This window comes from Triturus cristatus, chromosome 5_2, assembly GCF_964204655.1.
Source record: "Triturus cristatus chromosome 5_2, aTriCri1.1, whole genome shotgun sequence".
Lineage (NCBI taxonomy): Eukaryota > Metazoa > Chordata > Amphibia > Caudata > Salamandridae > Triturus > Triturus cristatus.
In genome coordinates this window covers 610,613,366-610,639,947 of record NC_140588.1, presented here as the reverse complement: position 1 = coordinate 610,639,947, position 26,582 = coordinate 610,613,366, and the positions used below count along the sequence as shown (strand labels likewise).

General features: G+C 43.3%; 1 protein-coding gene across 1 annotated transcript in view; it reads right to left on the bottom strand.

Annotated features, from left to right (window-relative positions):
• Window positions 1-26,582, bottom strand: part of FRMPD3 (FERM and PDZ domain containing 3) — a 1,009,771-nt gene that overhangs the window by 345,097 nt on the left and 638,092 nt on the right. Inside the window, exon 6 of the mRNA XM_085607691.1 lies at window positions 24,389-24,496. Within this exon, the coding sequence (XP_085463817.1) occupies window positions 24,389-24,496 (108 nt within the window). The remainder of the gene's footprint in view (window positions 1-24,388; window positions 24,497-26,582) is intronic.

Sequence of the window (26,582 nt, the reverse complement as noted above, 5' to 3'; positions counted from 1 at the left end):
GAAGGGTTTCACCCCACTCAGTCAGTATCCAAGGGTATCTGTCTTTATCTGGTGCAATATAAAGCAACTGGATTCTAGCAAACTTGCAATCATGGCCTTTCAGTCTAATGAACAGGGATACTGAAAAGTATACATTCTATAATTCTATGATCCAGTTCGCTTCTGAAATACATCCTGATATATGCTTGGTCCAATAAAGAGTCATATAAATGCCCAATGCTAAGGATCGAGTGGCGAGAGTTACTTTCAAATGTTGTGGCATTGTGCAGGTAATATATCTACTCTTCTTTCAACTGCCTAAAGCAATCAGCATAGGTTTTGTGGACACAATACTGCCTTTCAGGAGTCTTCCTTTCATGGGGCATGGTCATGCAATCTGGGTAAGGACCCTTCACCTTTAGCTCGGTGCCAAAGTCACCTTTGCCGCCAGGATCCCCAGTCTTAGTGTGTGTGACCAAACTCTGCATCAAGTTCTTCAGGAAGACTTAGAGGCACTGCTGCTGTGCTAAGAAGACAAAGAGGTGCTCAGCATTTCAGGGAAATGAAACTTAAAGCTGTCTCCCACCCCCATTTGTCAGTTCCTAAATAACAGAAATAGTCATTCTTTACTGACAAGAGAGTGGTCGGTGCTAGTGAGATGTTGTTAGGTGCAAATATTGCAGATATGAGATCATGGCAACAGAATATGTTGCAATCTTGCCAGATGTGGGAGATATAAAGGCAGATTCTGACTTAGTTGTGGATAGGTGACATAGCAGGGGCATGTATGGCAATACAATGGGTACTTCCTCAGCTGACCGAACACTTGGACAACTTTAATCTTCTAGATCCCCATCAATCGGGCTTCAGAAAAGGCTGCAGCACTGAAACCGCAATCCTCAATGTCATAGACGATCTACACAAGTCACTTGACACGGACCAATGCTGCCTTCTAATCCTCCTGGACCTATCGGCTGCATTCGATACAGTCGATCACAAACTTCTCATCAAGGTTCTACAAGAAAGGGCTGGTCGTGAAGAGACGGTCCTCCACTGGTTCTCTTCCTTTCTCCACAACCGTGCACAAAGAATAAAAATTAAAAACTTCGAGTCCGACCTCCACCCCGTTAACAGGGGTGTTCCACAAGGGTCAGTGCTCTCCCCTCAGTTTTTCAACATTTACATTGAACCCCTTACCACTCTACTCAGGAAATCCAACATCCCTTTCCGCTTATATGCTGATGACACGCAGTTATATCTGGAAACCACCTCCATTGACGATATCCAGAGACTCAACACCACACTCAGAGAGGTACAACATTGGCTCTCAAGTAACCACCTCAAACTCAATCAAGAGAAAACGGAAATACTCCTCATCTCTAATAAAGACGAAAACCCCCAAATTGCAAAATGGCTCAAAAATATTGATGCCCTCAATGGTAACCCCACCCTGGCGAATTCGGTAAAATCTCTAGGTATCACCCTAAACCCGAAACTGGACATGAAAAAAAAATTACAAGATCTGCTAAAAGTGCCTTTCTCAATTTGAAATTACTGTACAAAATAAAACCCTTCCTCCTGCCCAAGGACCTTCAACAAGCAACCCAAGCACTGGTGCTCTCCAGAATTGATTATGGGATTGCAGCCCTGACTGGTACAGCAAAATCCCACCTCGCCCCCCCTGAAAACAACCTTTATTGCAGCAGCCAGAATGGTCACCGGAACTAAGAAATTCGAACACATCTCCCCTGCACTCAGAAAACTTAAATGGCTCCCAATTGAGTTGCGAGCCAGCTTCAGAACAGCCAGCCTCACGCACAAAGCCCTGCACACAGGCAAACCTGGCCGCCAAACTCAAAAGGACCGGCCAGTCCAGGAACCTCAGGAGCGCCAACAGTCTGCTACTCATTCCGCTAAAAACTCGCAAGCAAAAAAACGCGGCCAAATCGTTTGCTGGAAACGCCCCCATAATCTGGAACTCCATTCCACCCACATCGGAACAATCCCCTCATTTCCAAAATTCAAAAACCTGCTCAAAGTCCTCTTCCTCGACCGCTCTCGAGTGAACCGATAGGAGCCAAGGAAGTACCTTAGCCGGCACTCCATCTAACTTTAATTATGTGACCGGTAACACTGACTCTGATCAAGAAAACTTTTTGGATACTCGTCTTGTTTGACCTGCACCCTCAATGCTCCTTCTGCTCGATCATTCCTTTGTTCGATCTATATCCGGCACAAACCCTTATGTTCTACTATACTCTCTGTACTGCCTATTTGCACACAATTTACTTGCTGTGAAGCGCTCTGATACCCTCGGGTCCAGCTAGCGCTATATAAAACTCCTAAAATAAATAAAAAATAAATAAATACAATGCATGCCTTTACCACGCTTCATTTATCATGCATTGCATTTACAATGCAATGCTATTTCCATGCATGCCCTTGCTACTTGTATATCTTCACCATGCATACCTTTATAATGCAAGGCAGCAAGTATATAATACGGGTAAGTGAAACCCATATATATATGGGGAAGTAGGATTGGCGATGTGATATATATATATATATATATATATATATATATATATTACCTACTGGCGATAGCCAGTAGGTAGTTATAGTTAGGACCACGTTTCCATAGGAAAACCTCAACATTCTATTTTGAATAACTTTGGCGCCGGTCGACGAATCCTCGCAAATTTTTCAAAATAGGTGGGGCGCTACGCTCCGCTCCTACCCTGAAAGTCTCGGGGGGATCCGTCTAGCGGGGGCTGAGATAAAAGGGGGGTCCCAAAACGCGTTTTTCCCATGCATTTTTCCATAGGACCTTTAGAACGAGCTACAGCCCGAACGGCTGAACAGAATTACTCAAAATTTGGCAGAGAGGTAGTCCCTAGGTCAAGGAAGTGCCTTTTGTAGGTTTGGTGTAAATCTGTTCAGTAGATTCTGAGAAAATAGCCTTTAAATCAATATATATATCTGAGCCAGCTTACGGTACGCTTACCGTACGCTTACGGTAAGCGTACGGTGGCGTGCGCGAGCGCGATTCTGATTGGCTCTTAGATCTTAGTAAACATTCGAATCGGCCGAAACCAGGAAGCGGCGGCCGCCATTTTGTCTCTCGCACTGAGAGTGATTTTTAAAATATCAAGCCCAAAAACATGTAAAGGGGCTGTTTTGACAACTCCCTCCCACATAGTCATGTTGAGGGAGTCCCCAAACATCCCCCAAGTGCAAAAACGGTTTTATTTTTTTTTCGGCAATTTCGCGGGGTACGCTTACCGTACGCTTACCGTAAGCGTACGGTAAAAAAATAAAAATAAAAAAAACACTATCCACACTTACCCCACCCCCTGTGCTTTTGGTGGCCGAAGGCCACCAAATGTACAGGGCTTATGTTAAGGGCAAAAAACACTATCCACACTTACCCCACCCCCTGTGCTTTTGGTGGCCGAAGGCCACCAAATGTACAGGGCTTATTACAAGGGAAAAAAACTTAGCATTTAAAAAACCTTGCAAATTCACTGAAAAAACCATAGGTTTCACACATGTTATAGTTAGCGGAAATTTTACTGATAAAAAACCAGTGAAATTCCCCCGTTATAGTTAGCGCAGGCAACTATAACTCACGCGACTGCAATCTTCTGCTGATGACATATGTGTCTTTATGAAAAAAAAATATTTGTAATATATGTATAGCTAAAAATGTATGGAAGAAGACATGGGCAAATAAGTGTCTAAATACAGTATTAGCATCAGCAGAGGATTGCGGTCGCGTGAGTTATAGTTGCCTGCGCTAACTATAACGGGGGAATTTCACTGGTTTTTTATCAGTAAAATTTCCGCTAACTATAACATGTGTGAAACCTATGGTTTTTTCAGTGAATATATATATAATTACAACCTGATCGTCTTTCCACAAGCAGGCACCAACTCCGTGAAGTATTTTGGCACAGAAGGCGATTTATTTCAAACACAGGACAGACGCAATCCTCTGCTGATGACGTCAGATATTACATCACTGTATTTAGACACGTATTTACCCATGTCTTCTTCCATTAATTTTTAGCTATACATATATTACAAATATTTTTTTTTCAGAAAAACACATATGTCATCAGTGATGTAATATCTGACGTCATCAGCAGAGGATTGCGGTCGCGTGAGTTATAGTTGCCAGCACTAACTATAACGGGGGAATTTCATTGGTTTTTCACGAGTGAAATGTCCTACTAACTATAACATGTGTGAAACCTATGGTTTTTTAAGTGAATTGGCAAGGTTTTTTAAATGCTAATTCCTAACTATAACGTGTGTGAAACCTATGGTTTTTTCAGTGAATTTGTACGTTTTTTTAAATGCTAAGTTATGTATTTTTTTAATTTTTTTGCCGTGCGCATTCGGCGATTTTTCGAAAAAAAATTACAATTAATTTTTGCACTTGGGGGTCCTTCTGGGACCCCCTGACAAAGGCTAGGGGGTCAGGAACTGTCCACCCTGCCCCGTTTTCACGTTCTCCACCTTTGTTTTTCACCCCCTCAGACTGCGAGAGACAAAATGGCGGCCGACACTTCCTGGTTTCGACCGATTCAAATGTTTACTAAGATCTAACAACCAATCAGAATCGCGCTCGCGCACGGCGGCGTGCGCGTACGGTAAGCTTACGGTACGCGCTCGGAGCGCGCCTATAGATATATATATTGATTTAAATGCTATTTTCTCAGGAAATACTCAACAGATTTACACAAGACCTTCAAAAGGCACGTCCCTGACCTGAGGGCTACCTCTCTGCCAAATTTCAAGTAATTCTGTTCAGCCGTTCGGGCTGTAGCTCGGACTAAAGGTCCTATGGAAAAATGCATGGGGAAAATGCGTTTTGGGACCCCCCTTTTTCTCAGCCCCCACTTGACGAATCCCCCCGAGACTTTCAGGGAAGGAGCGGAGCGGAGCGCCCCACCTATTTTGAGAATTTCGCGAGGATTCGTCAATCGGCGCCAAAGTTATTCCAGATAGAATGTTGCGGATTTCCTATGGAAACACGGTCCTAACTATAACTATCTACTGGCGACCGCCAGTAGATAATATATATACATATACATATATATATATATATATATATATATATATATATATATATATATATATATATATATATATAAATCTCTATCTCTATATATATATATAGGGGTTTCACTTACCTTATTATATACTTGCTGCCTTGCATTATAAAGGTCTTATTTTCCTTAGGAAGAGTGTTTGCTGTTTTGCCAATAACTTTGGCCCCACATGATGAATCTTCACCAAATGTTTTAAATGTATACTTTAGTTGGTTCTGCGGCTGTGTTGTACGTTTCAGGGTGTTCCAGTAAAAGCACGTGGGGGTGATAGAACTCTAGAACTAAGAAGATTAGAGTCTAGATTTATTATCAAGTATCACACCATGCAACCAGAGGGACACAACTGTGATGAGGCGCTAGCAGTACATTTGGGTTAATACAGTGCAGTATAACCTTGGGTACATGATTTGTTCGGTGGGATGAGGTATCCCTGTTCTAAGGAAGAAAATACTCTGTAAGACATGCACTCACAACTCCTTTGTATTTTTAATTGAACTAGTGTATGTAAACAATATATACATGTTTTGACTTTCATTTTTAACTTCACTTTTACAGACTGGTGCTGAATACTTTAAGGAGAGTTTAAGACAGGACCACAAAACTGGAAGTTTATATAATGGAGGATTGAGTGAGCTGATCACGTATACCCACTGGGGTTGAATTGACATTGTGCGCTATTTGACATTGGTCCGACAAAGCAGATTTAAAATAAATTCGCTGATAAAAATGTACGGTACAAATTATTGTTGCTACAATGTGTCATAAAATTTAGTAACAACGTATATGGTATTAAATGTCAAATAACCATTGCCTTAAGAGAAAGGATTAATATATGTAATATATATATACTGACAAACTCCAAAAATGAAAAACAACACAAAAGTTTGTCGTCTGTTTTCTAGCCCCACAATAGTATGCAAGAGCACAGAGTCTGTTTTCAGTTACTTTCACTGAAGGTGTCACATGATTGTATAAACTTTTTGTAAACACATACACTCGTACTCGTGAACAAGGAGGCTTCCCTCCGAAACGCGTCGAGTGACTGGGCGTTTTTTGACAATAAATACGCGCTGAAAACTAAAAGTGTCCTGGACATCGTTTTCTTGATACTGGAGACGTATTGTTTGGATTTTTGGGAGTCACGACCCGTCTGGGCCCGCCGCTGCGAGTGGCTGGGGTTACTGCGTGAACTGGTGAATGGTGATACATATATATATATTCACTGAAAAAACCATAGGTTTCACACATGTTATAGTTAGCTGTACATTTCACTCGTAAAAAACCAATGAAATTCCCTCGTTATAGTTAGTGCAGGCAACTATAACTCACGCGACCGCAATCCTCTGCTGATGCTAATACTGTATTTAGACACTTATTTGCCCATGTGTTCTTCCATTAAATTTTAGCTATACATATATTACAAATATTTTTTTTTCATAAAGACACATATGTCATCAGCAGAAGATTGCGGTCGCGTGAGTTATAGTTGCCTGCACTAACTATAACGGGGGAATTTCATTGTTTTTTTACGAGTGAAATGTACAGCGAACTATAACATGTGTGAAACCTATGGTTTTTTCAGTGAATTTGCAAGGTTTTTTAAATGCTAATTCCTAACTATAACGTGTGTGAAACCTATGGTTTTTTCAGTGAATTTGTACGGTTTTTTAAATGCTAAGTTACTTTACGCCATTCGTGGCGTTGCGCGCCCAGTTAACGCAGTTCGTTCCGTGCGCGCACGGTGCGCTTCGCGCACCGTGCGCGCACAGTGAGCACGCGGTGTGCTTCGCGCACCGCGCGCCCACTTTACGCAGTTAGTGCCGTGCACACACGGTGCCCACATTATGCGGGATGGGCCATGTACGCACGATGCGCTTCGCGCACCGTGCGCACATGGGGGACATATTATGCGCATCTTTTTGAAATGTATTCTTTGTTAATTTTATAGCTGTTATATGCCATGCACAAATGGTGCCCTTCGGGCACCATTTGCACACGGGGTGGCACCGTGTGCACATGGGGGACATATTATGCGCATCTTTTTGAATTTCCGAAAAAAAAAAAATTTTTTTTGGGGGCTTGAGGGTTGTTTGGGGACCCCTATATCAATGCTGGGTGGTTAGGATGTGACGAAACTGCCTCTTTAGCCATTTTTTGGCTTAGTTTTTGCTGCCCAACTCAGAGAGCGAGAGAGAAAATGGCGGCCGCCGCTTCCTGGTTTCGACCGATTCGAATGTTTACTAAGATCTAAGAGCCAATCAGAATCGCGCTCACGCACGCCACCGTACGCGTACGGTAAGCGCACCGTAAGCTGGCTCAGATATATATATTGATTTAAAGGCTATTTTCTCAGAATCTACTGAACAGATTTACACCAAACCTACAAAGGGCACTTCCTTGACCTGAGGACTAGCTCTCTGCCAAATTTCAAGTAATTCTGTTCAGCCGTTCGGGCTGTAGCTGTGTCTAAAGGTCCTATGGAAAAATGCATGGGAAAAACGCGTTTTGGGACCCCCCTTTTATCTCAGCCCCCGCTTGACGAATCCCCCCGAGACTTTCAGGGTATGAGCGGAGCGTAGCGCCCCACCTATTTTGAAAAATTCGCAAGGATTCGTCGACCGGCGCCAAAGTTATTCAAAATAGAATGTTGCGGATTTCCTATGGAAATGTGGTCCTAACTATAACTACCTACTGGCGACCGCCAGTAGGTAATATGTGTATATATATATATATATATATATATATATATATATATATATATATATATATATATATATATATATATATATATATATATATATATATATATATTTATATATATATACATATACATATATACACACACACATTACCTACTGGCGGTCGCCAGTAGGTAGTTATAGTTAGGACCCCTTTTCCATAGGAAAACCTCAACATTCTATTTTGAATAACTTTGGCGCCGGTCGATGAATCCTCGCGAATTTCTCAAAATAGGTGGGGCGCTACGCTCCGCTCCTACCCTGAAAGTCTCGGGGGGATTCGTCAAGCGGGGGCTGAGATAAAAGGGGGGTCCCAAAACGCATTTTTCCCATGCATTTTTCCATAGGACCTTTAGAACGAGCTACAGCCCGAACGGCTGAACAGAATTACTAGAAATTTGGCAGAGAGGTAGTCCCTAGGTCAAGGAAGTGCCTTTTGTAGGTTTGGTGTAAATCTGTTCAGTAGATTCTGAGAAAATAGCCTTTAAATCAATATATATATCTGAGCCCGCTTACGGTACGCTTACCGTACGCTTACCGTAAGCGTACGGTGGCGTGCGCGAGCGCGATTCTGATTGGCTCTTAGATCTTAGTAAACATTCGAATCGGCCGAAACCAGGAAGCGGCGTCCGCCATTTTGTCTCTCGCATTGAGAGTTATTTCTCAAACTTGATGCCCAAAAACATGTTACGGGGCATTTTTGACAACTCCCTCCCACACAGTCATGTTGAGGGAGTCCCCAAACATCCCCCAAGAGCAAAAACGGTTTTATTTTTTTTTCGGCAATTTCGCCGAGTACGCTTACCGTACGCTTACCGTAAGCGTACGGTAAAAAAAATAAAATAAAAAAAACACTATCCACACTTACCCCACCCCCTGTGCTTTTGGTGGCCGGAGGCCACCAAATGTACAGGGCTTATTAATAGGTAAAAAAAACTAAATTTTGGCAACATGAAATTATAAAATCGAAATAAAAAAAACACTATCCACATTGACCCCACCCCCTGTGCTTTTGGTGGCCGAAGGCCACCAAATGTACAGGGCTTATTAAAGTTGATAAAAACCGTGCACGGAACGAACTGCGTTAAGTGGGCGCGCACGCCTCGAATGGCGTAAAGTAACTTAGCATTTAAAAAAACGTACAAATTCACTGAAAAAACCATAGGTTTCACACACGTTATAGTTAGGAATTAGCATTTAAAAAACCTTGCAAATTCACTGAAAAAAACATAGGTTTCACACATGTTATAGTTAGCGGAAATTTTACTGATAAAAAACCAGTGAAATTGCCCCGTTATAGTTAGTGCTGGCAACTATAACTCACGCGACCGCAATCTTCTGCTGATGACATATGTGTCTTTATGAAAAAAAAATATTTGTAATATATGTATAGCTAAAAATGTATGGAAGAAGACATGGGCAAATAAGTGTCTAAATACAGTATTAGCATCAGCAGAGGATTGCGGTCGCGTGAGTTATAGTTGCCAGCACTAACTATAACGGGGCAATTTCACTGGTTTTTTATCAGTAAAATTTCCGCTAACTATAACATGTGTGAAACCTATGGTTTTTTCAGTGAATATATATATGTATATATATATATATATATATATATATATATATATAAACGGGAGGCCCTTCGCTTACTAGGCGACTCACAAAGCTATAGACTCATCAAAAGAGAGGACTATAATAAAAGTATACAGGCCTTCCATGACCTTCTGGAAGAATGGAGTAGTAAAGGAATTCTAGAGGTCAACGAATTTCAATATATGAGGGTCGAATGTCCAGTTCTGCCCACCTTCTACCACCTTCCAAAGGTCCACAAGGACATCAATGCACCGCCAGGACGCCCAATAGTGTCCTCGCTGGGAAGTCTCCTCGAGAAGGCTTCCATTTACGTGGACTCTTTCCTATTCCCAATGGTAAAGGACCTCAGTTCATTCATCCTGGACTCAACCGACTTCATTCGTCAGATCCAGAATATTACCTGGGACACTGAATTTTTGCTAATTACATTAGACATAACCAGTATGTATACTAGCATTAGACACTCACAAGGGTTGGCAGCTCTTGAGTTTTTTCTAAAGACCAGATCCCTGAAGCTTCAGGAACACAATAAAATGCTACTAGAAATAGCATCCTTTTGCCTACACAATAACATTTTTCTGTTTGCGGGGGAGCTATACCTGCAGATACAGGGCACCGCGATGGGCACGTGCTTCGCCCCCAGCTACGCGAATCTCTTCGTGGGCTGGTGGGAGAAGCACGTGGCCTGGGCGGACAGAAATGAAATCTGGCTAGACAAGATAGCGTTATGGTCAAGGTACATCGACGACCTCTTCATAGTATGGAGAGGCACACGCACAGAGGCAGAAGATTATATAAGATCTCTCAATGAGAACGAGTTGAACCTACAGTTCACAAGTAACATCAGTGACAAGGAGGTAGCATTTCTAGATCTCCTAGTCTTTGTGACAGACAACAAGATTTGTACCAAGCTATATCGAAAGCCCACGGCAGGGAATACTGTTCTGCACTCGTGGAGTCAGCATCCCCGTAATCTAATCAACAGCATACCGTATGGGGAGCTCCTAAGACTCAAGAGGAACTGCTCCCGACCGGATGACTTCCTAGAAGCGGCCACTGAATCTCTAGAGAGATTTAGGGATAGGGGGTATACCAACAAGGTTCTGCAGGAAGCAACAGTCAAGGCAAGTAACAGAAGCAGGCCAGAATTGTTAGCTCAGAAACAAGTAGACAAGAAGGGAACGGAAGAAGAGCAAGGGAAAGTCAGGTTAATCATGACCTATTCTTCTGAGGCTCAAAAACTCAGGAATCTCATTCAGAGAAACTGGAATATTTTAATGACGGATGGGGTCCTTGGGAAACTGATCCCCTCGGGTCCTGACATCACCTATAGGAAGAGCTCTTCCTTAAAGGATATCCTGGTGCGCAGCCACTTTGAGGACAAACCCCGGACCAAGCCATTGGCCACGGGCTTCTTTCCATGCATGAATTGCAAGGCCTGCAAGAATTGCAAAAAGGTCAAAGATTATTCCATACCCGGAAAGAAGGACAGGAGGCCTATTGATAAATTGCTGAACTGCAACTCCAACTTCGTGGTATACTGTTTAACCTGCCCCTGCGGGTTACAGTATATTGGAAGCACGATACACCCGGCGAAAAAACGGGTATTAGAGCACAAACGTGCAATAACCAACAGGGATAGAACATACCCAGTGGCAAGACATTTTGCCAACATGCACGAGGCTAGGAGTGACAAATTGACATATTTTTGTCTGGATCAGATCCAGCCAGCTGAAAGAGGGGGAGACAGAGTGAAAACACTAAGACAGCTGGAGGCCAAACTCATAGTGGAACTGCGTACCAGGATCCCGGGGGGGCTTAACCAGGAGGAGGAGTTGTGGTCATTTATCGGATAAGAATTCCATTGGTAGAAACAATGCGCTGTGCCCCTAGAGCTGAATGACTGGGAAAAATTGGCAGTTCAAGATAAAACACCATAAGCATGATAGACAGCAGGAATCTGAGTCTGCTCATACAGAGCCTTATTTTGAATTGATTGTTACTTAATATTCTAACCACGCTGTTCACACGCCCACCCTAATTTAGGGGTTTAGGAATTCCAAAAAACGCATAGTCCATTTGAGGAATGAATTCATTGCTTTTCGTTAGATTTTCTTGTGAAAGTGTGGTATTTAATATGATGCTGCCATTCTGTTCAATGCGATGGAATACAATGCTAAAATGGCCGACATTTCCCCAAAGTGATGTTTTGTCTCTGCAGGGCCGTTTTTTATTTTTATTTTTTCACTGTGGTATATTCTTTGCTTTGATTGGAAACCCTGCTAACCAATGAAATGATGTGTTTAAATAGGGGGTGTGAGCAGGGAATCACTGACATTGACGAAGGCCAGGAGGCTGAAACGCGTTTGTCAGTAACTTTGTCGTGTTTGCAAACAAATAAAAATTTGAATAATTAAGAATACTGGTTGGAGTGCGCAGCAATCTTTGAACTGTGGCTAGCGTGAATTCGCGAGTTTTCGTCCTCGCGGTTGGTGCACCCGCTGTGCTGAGAGCAGGGGAGTTGACGGGAGAACGTGGTGAAAAAAATAAATAAAAAAAAAAAAAAATAAAAAAAAAATATATATATATATATATATATATATATATATATATATGTAGGGGTTTCACTTACCTTATTATATACTTGCTGCCTTGCATTATAAAGGTCTTATTTTCCTTAGGAAGAGTGTTTGCTGTTTTGCCAATAACTTTGGCCCCACATGATGAATCTTCACAAAATGTTTTAAATGTATACTTTAGTTGGTTCTGCGGCTGTGTTGTACGTTTCAGGGTGATGTGTCAAGTGGGGACCGAGAAAAAGTGGGGGCCCAAAATTCATTTTCCCCATGTTAATTCTCATAAGACTGTTGAACACGCCTACAGCCTGAATTGCTGAACAGAATTACACCGAAGAAGGGAGAAATGTAGATTTGTGTACGCAGATCATGCTTTTTATGATGTGGTGTAAATCCGTTAAGTAGTTTCAGAGATATTAAAGGTAAAAAAATAAAGATATATAGGGACACAAATCCTCTGTGAATCCTACAGTCCATGTGCTGAAATCTGATTCGCTGCCAACACTTCAACCAGGAAGTGTTGACAGCCATCTTGGGGCCAAGTCCCACAAAAAAGGAGAAAGAAAAAAAGAAGGGGCCAGTGTAGGGACACCCTGAGCCCCTAGCCGTGGTTCATGGGTCCCCCAGTGACCCAGCCGTGGCTAAAAAGCATTTAAAAAAAAAAAAAAAAAATCCTGGAAAAAATCTGTGCATGGATAAGTGGATTTTTAAGAGATGTTTTAAAAAAAGTGGACTCCCCAAACAGTTCCTTTACTTTGCCCATGGGTGGGCCAGGTCCCATGGGCATTTGGGGCTGAAAAAGAGCAGGGGAAGCACAGGCTCCCCTCCCAGGCTTATGGTAGCCCCACGGACCACCACCTCCTAAGAAAAAAATAATTAGGGGAAGCACGCAGCCCCCACACCTTGGGGACCACCACCACCCCTGGTCAAAAGTTAATAAATGAAAGTGGGGGCCCCCATTTGGCCCTTCAACACCCTGAGACCGCCACCTCCCCGGGCCAACCATTAGATTATAAGGGGAGCTGTACCCCCATGCCCCAGGGACCACCACTTCCCCGGAGCTAAAATAAAATAATGAATTGTGCAAGCGGGAGCTGTCAAACAGCTCCAGCTTGCAGAAAGGGGAGTTTTCATCTGTTTCTCTGCACGCAAATATGCGTGCAGTGAAACAGATTAAAACATTGCTCCCGCAAGCAGAGAGCTACTATTACAAGCAGCTCCCTGCTTGCAGGTGCAATGCCGGCTCCCACATGATTCGGGAGCCATCTGGGACCATTTTGTCCTTGAGGCTCCCCCCTTGGTCCCTGGCAAGGAGGAGCATGGGAAAATACAGGTCAGAAGAAAGCAGTAAAAGGCATAATAAAGGTCAGAAATTAGCAGAAAGAGGAACAATAAAGGTCAGAAAAGAGCAGAAAGGCACAATAAAGGTCAGAAATTAGAAGAAAGAGGCAGAATAAAAACTGAAAACAGCAGCAAGAGGCAAAATAAAGGTGAGAAACAAGTAGAAAGAGGCAAAATAAAGGTCAGCAATGAGCAGAAAGTTGCAAGATAAAGGTCAGAAATGAGCAGAGGAAGGCAGAATAGAGGTCAGAAATTAGCAGAAAGAGTCAAAATAAAGAATAGAAATGAGCAGAAAGAGGCTGAATAAAGGTCAGAAATGAGAAGTAAGAGGCAAAATACATGTCAGAAACGAACAGCAAGAGTCAGAATAAAGGTCAGAAATGAGCAGCAATAGGCAAAATAAAAGCTAGCAATGAGCACAAAGAGGCAAGATAAAGGTAAGAAACGAGCAGAAAGAGGAAGAATAAAGGTCCGAAATGAGCAGAAAGAGGGATGAGAAAGGTGACAAAATAAATGTCAGCAACCAGCAGATACAGGCAAAAATGGTGAGAAACGAGCAAAAAGAGAGTGAATAAAGGTGAGAAACGAGCAGAAAGAGGCAAAATAAAGGAGAGAAATGAGCAAAAAGGGTCAAAATAAAGGTCAGAAACAAGCAGAAAGAGGCAAGATAAAGGTGAGAAACAAACAAAAAGAGGCAGAATAGAGGTGAGAAAAGAGCAGAAAGAGGGATAATTAAGGTGTGAAATGAGCAGAAAGGGGCAAAATAAAGGTCAGCAGAAAGAGGGAAAAAGGTGAGAAATAGGCAGTAAGAGGGTGACTAGAGGTGAGAAACGAGTAAGAAAAAGGCATGAAAGAGGTGAGAAACGAGCAGAAAGAGGCAAAATAAAGGAGAGAAATGAGCAAAAAGGATCAAAATAAAGGTCAGAAACAAGCTGAAAGAGGCAAGATAAAGGTGAGAAACAAACAAAAAGAGGCAGAATAAAGGTGAGAAAAGAGCAGGAAGAGGGATAATTAAGGTGTGAAATGAGCAGAAAGGGGCAAAATAAAGGTCAGCAGAGAGCAGAAAGAGGGAAAAAGGTGAGAAATGGGCAGTAAGAGGGTGACTAGAGGTGAGAAACGAGTAAGAAAAAGGCATGAAAGAGGTGAGAAACGAGCAGAAAGAGGCAAAATAAAGGTCAGAAACAAGCAAAAAGAGACAGAATAAAGGTCAGAATCAAGCCTGCGGATAATTACTGAGATGTTGTCGGGGGCCCTGCCCCATTTCCAACCACTCTGCACAGGGGCCTCCTGGTGCACTACTGGTTTGGGGATAAAGTCCCCTTGGCTCCTGAGGGTCGTTGGGGGCCAAGAACCCCTATTGTTGCCACAAGTAAGTCCCCCACAGTGGCATTTGCTGAGATGTCATTGGAGGCTCGCTCCCCTTCTCAACCACTCTGCACTGGGGCCTCCTGGCACACTACTAGTTGGGCGATGAAGTCATCTTGGCTACTGAAGGTCAGTGGGAGCCAAGAACCCCTACTGTTGGCACAAGTAAGTCCCCTACAGCCGGATTTCTGAGATGTAAGAGGCCCCATTTCCTTTCTCAACCACTCTGCACAGGGGCTCCCTGGTATACTACTGGTTGGGGGATGAAGACCCCTTGTGCTGAGGATTGTTGGGGGTCAAGAACCCCTATTGTTGCCACAAGTAAGTCCCCTACAGTGGGATTTGCTGAGATGTATTTGTAGGCCCGTCCCATTATCAACCCTTCTGCACAGGGGCCCCCTGGCACACCACTGGATGGGAGATGAAGTCTCCTTGGCTGCTGAGGGTCATTAGGGGCCAAAAACCCCTAATGTTGCTTCAAGTAAGTCCCCCACAGCAGGTTTGCTGAGATGTTGGAGGCCCACTACCTTTCTCAACCACTCTGCACAGGAACTTCCTGGCGCACTACTGGTTGGGGGATGAAATCCCCTTGGCTGCTGAGGGTCATTGGGGGCCAAAAACTGCTATTGTTGTAACAAATAAGTCCCCCACTGTTAGACTGCTGGGACATCAACAGAGGCCCCACCCCCTTTCCTAACCACTCTGCAAAGGGCCCAGTGCAGAGTTTATCGGTAACTCCACTTTCTCCGCAGAACACGGAGTTGCCAAATTCTGTAAACTCCACAAGCAGAGCGGCATTTTACACCCAGGCCTAGTAACAATTCACAGACCCACTCAGAGGCTCACGCACCCACTCCGACACCACCTCAGACACTTACGGACCCACTCACAGGCCCACTCTGAGACTCGCACAACCACTCACAGACCCATTCAGACATTCACACACTCGCACTCACTCACCCACCCAGGATTGGCACACCCATTAACCAACCTATACAGCCATTCCCCCACCCACTCTCAAAGGTTACAGCTTACAGTTAAAAAATACAAGTTAAAAAAAAATTGAAAATCACTGAAATAAACTGAGGTTACAGGGCCATTACAGTTAGGAAAAAGAATTCAAAACAATTTAGAAATTCACTGAAAAAAACAAATATTACAGGGATGTTATAGTTAGGCTCACATTTCACTCATACAGAACCAAAGAAATTCAGCAGTTGTAGTTACCTGAGCTAACTATAACTTACGTCCCTACAATGCACTACTCATGACCTCAATATTACATCACTCATGATCGGTTGTAAGGTTCTTTACTTTGGATCAAATACCCCTTCACTTGAATGATACATGACCTAAGGTTATGGTTGTCAATTCCAAACCTTTTACTAAACTGGGAAATACTGGTCTTTTTCTATGTAATTGGTGAAACAGAAATTCGAAGAACTAGCAGTATCACACCTATCAACTGTAACATAATTATGAAATAACTTGTATATAGCACACCATTTGCTTTCTATATCAATAGGGGTTACACTTGGAAGCTATACTAAGAGTTTATACTCCGGGTTGCAGCTCAAGTCATTGTATAGAGAGATGTATTGTGTGTCAAGAAAACAGCGCCAGTGTCAAGTGATACACGCACAATACTTTTGTCTCTACAAAATGCCTTGTGGAGAAAGGCCTACGGCATGATGACTTCATTAACCCTTGCAAAGGTTGTGGTCTCATATAGATTCCAGTAAACAATGCATTCAAGATCAAACCGTAACACCCATATAGGGTATATAAGCTGCCAGGGCTGACACCCCCTGAAATACTGAGATTTGGTGTCAAAGTTCCCAAATTTGTCTTAATCAAATAATAGCAGCCTTGTGGTGGCGACTGTGCTCCATAAATATTGAGCCTCTTGTTTTATGTTATCTGCCAAAAAATGGTTGCGTACTATATTGTTGTAGTGTTCTTAATATAGCATCCATGTGTGTTTAAGGGCTTCCTAAAAATTGACTGTTGTACAATATGGTGGACTATGAACAGGTATTATCTCCCTCAAAATGGTGGCCTCCAGATAAACACAAACTTTCTAAAATCACTGCTTTCAAGGACATCTACTTTAATGTGGCCCAGGCTGGTCAAGGCAGGATATCCAAATAAGGGACACAAGAATAAAGAATGGAATGGGAACGGGAAAGATGGGAGAAAGTTGGAGACGAAAAGGATGGGCACCTGTCAAAATGCTTTATGTCAGTTGACAGATTATTGGATTTACCTCTAATTAAGTTAATGAAGATTTCTATGATCTGTGAAACCTTTACCAAATCTAGGTGTGCTACATCATCCCTCTGCCACTTACTTTCACTAAAGGGACAAGCCCATTGTCTGTCCCACCCCTGTATGGCATTCAGGGGTAAGGTAAAAATGCAGGATTGCAGGATGGCGGCCCTCTCCAAAATCAGAGCATACCATTCTCTGAGTTGATCTTCGCCCATCCATTGCTGCCTCTTCCCATCTGAGCAGCACAGATAGATATCTGGGCCATCTTCATTGCCACCTGTGGGGCTTCTATCACCTTGTCAGCCAGGTTCTGATGACGGCTTTAGAGTTTCTAACCCTACATCATTCCTCTAGTATGAGATTCTTTAAAACATGACATGTAGCAGCACATTTACCATAAAGTACCACTTTGGGATTTATTATACATTTTGAACCAGTACTATGCTGCGGTACAGAAACAATGATGTATCCCCCACTGAGGAGGTTAAATCCGGCGGGGTCCTTTCATCTCACATACACACAGTATCAGAGATATCATAATTGGGACTGCTCATCTCTCTGTCCCTCTATCCCCACATTGTAATACCTGAACCAGGGATCCCATACTTTGTGGAATTTCTTGGGGAAGCCTCTAGTCTTATACATCACCTGTCAGCCACAATGTAGAGGTACATTCCCCTTTTCCATTCAATCCAACGTTAAAGCTACATCACGATTTGCTAACACAAGCCCCAGGTTACTAATAAGGAGTTTTCTCCTGGGTACATCCACATCTGTGGGTATCCCAAGTAGAAAAAATATAGGATCAATGGGTAGGCGGACATCAAGAATGCTGTTGAGTTGCTTGATTACCTTTGGCCAGTACGCATTTATCCCAGAGCAGGATCATAGCATATGCAGGAATGTCCCATTCCTGTCTTCACATCTTGTGCAGGTAGCTGACTCAGCCCTACCAAATTAATGTAGGCAGGCCCTGTTGTAATAAACTCTGTGGAGAACCACAAACTGGATTAGCCGTAGAGGAGACTTAATCACCACCTCCCTCAAGTTCATCAATGATGCCTCCCAGTCCGTGTTGTCTAGTTCTCGCACTTCACCCTCCCATTTCACTGTGAGCTTCATCAAGCTGTCTTGACATTGTTAATGATTGTCTATAGAAGTATCGGAAGTGTAACCATTTTAAACATGGCTGCCCATCCCAGAAGTGTCAATGGGAGACCCCTCCACCTCTTCACATTGCCATGGAAGTCTGAGACTACTCCCCATAAATTGTGGTCCGTGCTGACCTCCTTATTGAATTGCATATATATCCCCCAAGTATTAAAATCCATGCCCATCCATGCGTAGTTGCCCTGGGAAATCTTGTTGAGCAAAGGGGCCTCCTGCAGGGTATTAGCTAGTCTTGTCCAAGGTGATGCGGTTTCCCACGTGGGCCCCATCCCTTTCAAATATCTGAAAAACCACCGTTAGTGTGTCATTTGGTTTTGTGACATATAGGAGGAGGTCATCAGCATATAATGATATCCGTTCATTACTACAGTCCCAATCTCTTATCCGAAACACAGGCAGGTCTGAATGAATTCAAGGGTTTTAATCCGAGAGCAAATAGAAGGGGCAATAGGGGGGATTCTGTCTCCCTATGGGAAATGGGCCTGACATTTCACTATTCACCCTAACCCTCATGACTGGGCCTGTGTATAGGAGATCAATCCATGCAATATAGTTGCGGCCAAAAGCAAACTTCTCAAATTCTTTCTTCATCAAAAACCAATGGACAGCATCAAATGCCTTTTCAGCATGTAAGGACAAAATTATATGAAAGTTTTTGGGCATGAAGCCCGGTTGTTCCCAAAGTATTATGGTGCTAATGACCGGAAGAACCCTGGTGGCCAATATAGTTGCTAGAATTTTGGTGTTGATGTTTAGGAGGGGATCAAAAGGTATTGCACTGCATTGTGTTGGTGGTTTACCTCGTTTATGGATCACCGCTACAGTGGCATTACCGAGATCTGGTGGGAGCTCATCCATTTCCTCGGCTTCTGTGTACATCTTGAGCAGATAAGGGACCTAGGAGCCCGGCGTTCTTCTTGCAAAGTTAATCCAGGATTCCATTGGAGCCTGCTTTCAAATGACCAATAGTTGTTAGAACCTCTGTGGGGCCCCTTCCTCCTCTTGTTTGTCTGGCAAACCTTGTCAGAGTTGGGAGTGGTATCTCACACAAGTATGTTTCTATGTGGGCTGAGTCGGCCAGTGGCCGGGCCTTACAGAAAGTCGCATAGTACCTTGTGAATTTGGCTACAGTAGTCTTCGTTGTGACTCGAGGAAACCCGTCATCCCCGATAATCTCTATTGCCCACTTGATCTCTACTGCCTTCCTAACTAGTGAGGCCTCTATTCACCCAGCCTTGATGCCTGCCTCATATAGACAATGCTGCGCAGATAGAATCCTAGGCCAAGCTTCCTGATGTGCCAGTGCCTGATATTCTCCATGATTTATCTCTATCTTACGCAGTATCTTTAGGTCTGAGTATGCCCCCTCTAGTTGTTTAAAGATCGACCTCTCCACAGTAGGCCCACCATCTGTATCTTCACCTATTGGTTGCATTTGCCACTTGTAGCAATGGCTTACTTATCTCTAGGTCTCCATTCCTCAACCCCTGAGTTTTAAACCTAGCCCCCTCTCGGTTCAGCCGAAACTGCGTCTCACGATTGTCCCTTTCTCTATGCCAAGTTTGGCACTCCTCTAATCAAGCCCATATTTCTTCTCAGTGTGGAAAAAGAGCATCTTGCCCTCAAATATAACCTTGAGTTTGGCTGGGAATAACAACATGTGTTGTATATTGAGGTCTCTCACTTTCTGTTTGGCTAAATCAAAGGCTCGCCTTTCTTTTTGTACTAACTGTGAGTAGTCTGGCAAGACCATGATTTTAGATTGGGCATGGTGGACCTTTCCCATTTTCCATACCTCCCTCAGGATCATGCAACGGTATTGGTAGTTCTAAAAATCAGCGGATCCCAGACTGGGGGATTTGCATTCAAGGCTCTTTCTGCTCTTTCGATCACAAAGCAGGAGAAAAATTATGCCTGGGAAGGGTGTCTCACCGCCATTGATCTATGAAGGTACTCCTGTTAGGGTCCTCAATTACTTTCGGGAATCCAACAAAGTCCAAATTGTTCCATCTTGCCCTATTTTCAGCATTATCTATCCTCTAAGCCACGTCCTTGAGGGATGTGCAGAGCTCCTTGACCTCTAGGGACAGCTCTTTAGATGAATCCTCTATTTCATAGATTCTGCTTTGAGCATTTGTTACTCATTCCGAGAGGTTGCGGATATTCTGGCATAGTAGGGAGACCTCGGATCAAACCTCCCCTATTTTCTCCTCCAAGGTATCCCTGGATTGATTAATTGCCTAGAGGAGCGCCGTATTGTCTGGCATGTCAGGCAGTCTCTCTTCTTGTCCCCCTGGTGCACCCAGCACCCTCGCAAATCTTTCTAGTTTGCTTTTGCCTCAGTGGTTTAGAATCTTTGTCTTTAGCCAAGATGATGGGGCCGGTGTTGTCTAATGGGTCTCAGCTTCTGGGTCTCTCAACAAATCACCTCCCCTGTCTTTAAGCACATACACTAGGCCTTCAGGCCCGATTTGACATCAGATGGGAGGACCTTTTTGAGTTCCCACCACTCTACTTCTCCAAGGTTGCCTCTGGTAGCTCGAGTCATGTGGTGATCTAGAGCTTCCCCTTACTGCAGCACTCTTTCAAAACCATCTCTTCCCAGGCCTCTCTAACAGCCTTGCCACATCGGGGTTACCCTCGGCAATCTCGATAGGTTAATAGGTCGCTCAAGCATAGGCCTTTCTTTGAGCTGTCTCCGACCTGACCAGGACAGGGCTCTATCTGCCAGCCCCTTTCCACCACTCCACTTCCCGTTGTGTGGTGAGTCAGAGCTTCCCCTCACTACAGCACTCTTAAATGTCTCTTCCCAGCCCTCTCTCACAGAGTCGCCACACCAGCTGCTGGTACCTTCATGGCGAGAATGGGCCCAAGACACTCTCGTGGTTGCCCTCAGGGGAGGGCGTTCTTAGTCTCCTTCACCCGGTCTTACCGGCCCACATAAATCACAATAGTTTAAAAGGCCTCCCAGGCATAGACCTCGCTTTGCATTGTCCCAGGCTCTGCTAGACCAGAGCTTTATGTTCATGGGCCCACAGCGCTAGACCCCCAGGTCCCTTACTGGGTCCCTAGGCTCCACCTAGCAGAGTCTCTTTGAGGCCTGTGCCTTCGCCACCAACATCTCTGGGCTCCCTCTTGTCTGTGGTGGCCGCCACCAGCAGCTTTCCTTGCCCAACCCTCAGATTCTTCACCACCTTGTCCAAGAAAGGGAAGGGTTTTCACAGCCTCCGGTTCAGGTACCCAACAAGACAACACCCTGCCTGGCCAGCTCATGTATCCCCGCCGCACCGCCTAAATCTCCATGGGCCATCCCCATGGCCAGGGTAGCGAGTCCTTATTGTGCAAGTATTTAACTGGGGTAGGTAAGCCCAGCACTGCTCTCGTTGCGGCTGCGTATGCTCCCGAGTCCATCGACTGCCATGTGTCATGCATCTCAGGGCCTGGCTCCATGTCGTGGCCAGTCATCTATTGCCCTGTAGGGCACGCTCGCTGACCTCCATGGCAGATGGTCTCAGGCAGAAACAACAGGGTCCAAGTAGCACCAGGGGCCCCACCAACTGTCGCGGACGCAATCACCACTCTCCAAAGGCAGAGCAGGGTTGTCGATGGTGCGACAAGGGCCGGATAAAATCAGGATTTCAAGTAAGCTGGCAGAGCCGACGAGGAAAGCTGCTAGTCGGTCATTTTGTAAGTAGGAGATTTTTAATTCCCATTGGTAGTGCAGAATAATATGTAACTCAAGAAGATCAAACAGCAGATTTATTTAAGGGTAGGCTCTGAGAAATTTGCTCTTACACATATAAAGAAATACAGCTATGGTGTAGATCTTGATTCTGGGTCCAGGATACTATTTACAATGCTGTGACTCTGATACTCTGAAATCACAGTACATAAAGTGGAAACATTTCCCATTGTACTCTTTGCCAAACGGAATAATGTGGTTCCTTTAATCAAGTCAAACAAGCTTTATTAAATTTCATATATGAATCATAAAAGCACTGAAAATAAATTCACAGAAATTCATTATAAAAGCGTAAATAATTCACTTAAACACATCAATATCAGAATTAGTAAATTCTCTTAAAATTACAATATCAAATTATTTAAATACAGATTTTCCTTCTTCATTTAACTTCAGCAGAATATAAAATATTACAATATTTGTGTATCTAAAAGATATTGTCTAAAAAATATGATATTATTGGAGGTCTCAAAGTACAAAAACTCTTATCCATACCTCTTTCGTATTGCAATTGCTCCTTTGATAAAGTTTAAAATAGAAAAAGAAATGTCAAAAGAATCCAGAGAAAGAAGAAGTCTGAAGCCTTCTATGTATGAACCAGGACGAGGGAGCCCTTAGTAGGGGTAACAAAAATGTGGCTCTCACTGCTTTATACAAGCCACAGAACAGTGCTTTGTTTTGTCGTGTTATTCATTTAGTCTCCATTTGATTTATAACAATGTAGGCTGGCTCCAATAAGGCAAGGTGCTCCCTTTGCACAGATGACAAGCTGAGTCAGACAACGTTCTTTCTCACACATGTACAGGTCCCCCGATTGAAATTAGGATGCGCCCGCCACACTGGCGGGCGCATCCCGCATTTTTTACACTGCGGCGGGCGGTGCTGTCAGCAGCACCCATCGCAATGTAAAAAAGACATGTTGTGCATTTGCATGCACAACGTGGCGGGCACAGCGCGGTGCCTGCCACCTTGTGCATGCAAATGCAGGGGGTGCCCCCCATGTGCATCCCCACCCCCCAACACCCTGGGGGCCTGAGAGCCTTTCCATGGTGGCAATGCTGCCATGGAAAGGCGAGTGACTACCTGCATCTTAATATGGCAGACACCGCCACCATGTTAAGCCCCGGTCTTCCTGTCCGCCGGGGTCCCCCCCCGCCATCGCAATGTGGCGGGGAAAAAAGGTAGGCAGGCGGTGAATGTTGGCGGGCGGATCGCCACTGCCATGCGGGCGGTGGCGAACCGCCCGCCAACATAATCGGCCCCTTAATAGAGTCTATGGAATCTTCAGAGAATACATATCTTATAACGTGTAAAGGATTACATAGAAAAACATCAACATTTAGTAACACTACCTGTATAATTGATATTAAGTCCTAAAGAGGTAGTTTTTGGTACATTGCTGGCACAAAAAGAAGAATGCCTGCAGTTAAAAGATTAGTAATGTGAGAATTGAATCCTAGAGGCAATAATGAAAACTGTTACCGTAGAAGCACGTCTAAACAGTATTCCTGACAACTGGTGCAATGGGACCAGGGACAGAATCACAGCTTCCCAACAGTTATTCAAAAAAAGCCACAAGACTACTAAAATAGTAATTTTAATAGAGTGTAACAGTCGATGAAAACCCAGCGATCTTTTCATAAAGCATTTTTTTCCTGGAATGACTTCACAAGGACTCGTATGGACCTGAAACACAAACACTTCAGGAGTCAAGTGTGGGTCCAAAATTTTGCAAATGTGCCAAAGTTTGTTATCCTAAACTCAAGATGCAGTTATTCCTCGCTTGACAAAATAATTCCAGTCTTTTTCTGGGCTATAGACTACTAATCAGGTCTAGGAGCTAAAAAGATCTTTTTCACTGATCGAAAAAATATCTAGAGCGGTCTGATACCAACTTGGCACATGATGATCAATTGTTAAGAGGTGATTGTTTTGGTGCTGGGATTTCATATCTACTCTTAGAGGCCCAGCACTACAGAACTGTATGTCATTTTTTTGTGTTCATTTCATCATCCACTGTTAAAGAATGGCACAGACATGTAGTGTATATCTTGCATTCAGTGTGGTATGAGCACGCAAAACGTTTGTAAATCTCGACTGCAAAATAAAAGATTCAGAAGTGGAAATGCTTACTAGAAGTCAAAACATAAACTTTCATCAGACAAAAATTAGTTGTTTATTGTTTGAACATACTTCATGCACTGTTTGTAGAAAATAAACTTTGAAGCTCTATTAGCAGCTTAAAAAAATGAAAGTTGTATAAGGTATCAAATACAACTAGTTCGATGAGGAATACTTTAAATATGGCGGACAGTGGCATCAATGGATTTATCATACCTGTTACCTATTGGCAGCAAATGATAATAGTCCCAATCTAGGTAGTGTGTACTGTATCAATGGAGTCAATCAATCAATCAAACATCAATTCAATTAGGACAGTGAAACAAACCAAGATCATGTGCGATCTTGGTAACTAATACATCAATCCAGATCACTTACTTTGACTGTTGTCCGACCATCAAACGTGAATGACTTGATCTGCCCGTTCTCCAGGAATACTTTTAAGACATTGGGGATGAGAAGAAGAGCTTCTTTTTTCATTATGTCCTGTCAAACCAAAGTGTAATTAAGAAAAAGGGAAAAATAAAGTCACAAACCAGAGGAACATTCCTTGTGAAGAAGCTGAATGGAATGTTAATTCAAGGGGTGCACAAGAAAGTAATTTAAAAGACAAATACATAGAGCCGGTTTACATACACTATTATAAGTGGTATTTTATCTGTGAAAGTGTTTTATAATAATGGATAAAAAAGAAATAACATATTGAACTTGAAAGTCAGTTTTAAGGTTTAGGAGCATTCTTTATTTACTTCAACCTTTCAGCATGTAAAAGGGCTTTGTTTATAATTATTAACATATCTCAAAGAGTCACTGAACTATAAGATATCTAGGGACCTGATTTTCATTTGGGTGGTAATGGAAAATCCTCTACATTCTGGAGGAAATGGCCAGTCCAGAGGAGAATCCGAGGGTTTTGGGGGGCGAGATCTCCTGATTATGATTCAGTGGCATGCAGTGAACACTTATCTATTGCTGGAGCCAACCTTCTCTAAGCCCAATGATTGGAAGTGTAAAGTAGATGTGATAGAGCATTTACTTTTTGCTTCTTGACACATTTTGCCGAAATTAATGTCTGGGCTTGAGGGGGGTTGAGTTCATGGAATGTTGGCATATTCATTTTTCATTAACAACATATTTATTCATCTATTTATTTTATCACTGGGTTATACCCTTCGTGCACAGTAGCATTCTGGATGGAAAAACAGGACCTCCTCCACATCGTTTAAGCAAGTGGTAGTCAGGAGTTGGGGAGGACATGGCACCCAGCAGGGAAGGCTGGTGCCAGTGCTGGGGGAGTGTTCCATTGCACCGCATGTGTAAGATAGAGTAAGGCAGGCGCTCAATGGTGCTTGTGCCCGCAGCCCCTGCCTGATCGGCACTATTTCACCAGCTACCTTTTTTTTGCAGGCTAAATTGAACCTTGTTTTCATGCAGGAACACCAGACTTTTCATGATCAGGCACCTAGAGGGTAAACCAGTGGAGTTTCTTCAGAGTGGATGTCATGTTATTTCTTGGTTTCCATAATTGAGTGAGCACTGTTGAATAACTGTTGCTTTCAGGGGGGAATGGTCTATCTATCTATCTATCTTACCCACTGTCGGTCCCTCATATGTAGTTATAGTTAGGACCTAGTATCAATAGGGAAAGCATTTTTTTCTCTGCCAAGAAGCTGTTTCATGAATCTTCCCAACTTTTCAAAATTAGAATGACGCTCAGTTCAGCTGCTGTGTTGAAAGTCTCTGGGTGATCGGTCAAGCGGGGGCTGAGAAAAAGGGGGGTTCAAAACACGTTTTGCCCATGCTAATTTCCATAGAGATTTTAAACATGGCTACAGCCCAAACTTGTGGACGGAATTACACCGAATTTGTCAGAAAGATAGCTCTTGGTCCAGAAAGTGTACTTTTTTTGATTTAGTGTAAATCCATTCAGTCGTTTTCGAAATATAAACTGAAAACTAAATTTGCACATCTAGGGACACAGATCCTCCGTGGATCCACCCGCGGGGATTCGCAGTTCCACGCGCCAAAGCAAGGTCTTGAACGGCTGGTCGCACCTTCACAGAAAAGTTCCATCTGCCATTTTATACCTCGGAAAATGTCTCCGGGGCTGAAAAGTTGCTTGTATGCTAATTTAACGGATCAGGTGAGAGAGCCTTACTGACCCCTTGTGTATGTTATAGATGAAGGGGAAACCATGGTTACTGGGCAGTAAAATGACCCCAAATATTTTTTGGGTCATTAGTGAGATCTGCAGAGCCATCGGGGTGCCCAAAGCCCCCCGTGTAAATCCGCCAATCTCGCCTCAAAGTTACACGGGGCAGCGCTGAGTGTTGCGATGGATCCAAGGATACAGGTATGTGAATTAGCTGTAGTACATAAAAGTATATTCAGAAAACAAATTGTGAGTGTATATAAGGTAAAAGAAAATTCGTAGCTTCTAGATAGTATACTAGAAGGGAAAACAGAAGGTTGCTTAAATAAGAATATTAACTACAAATACAATGAGCAGGAATGGAAAAATAGAAATTGTTATACTGAATGTATATTAATTTTATTACGCTACTATAAATGA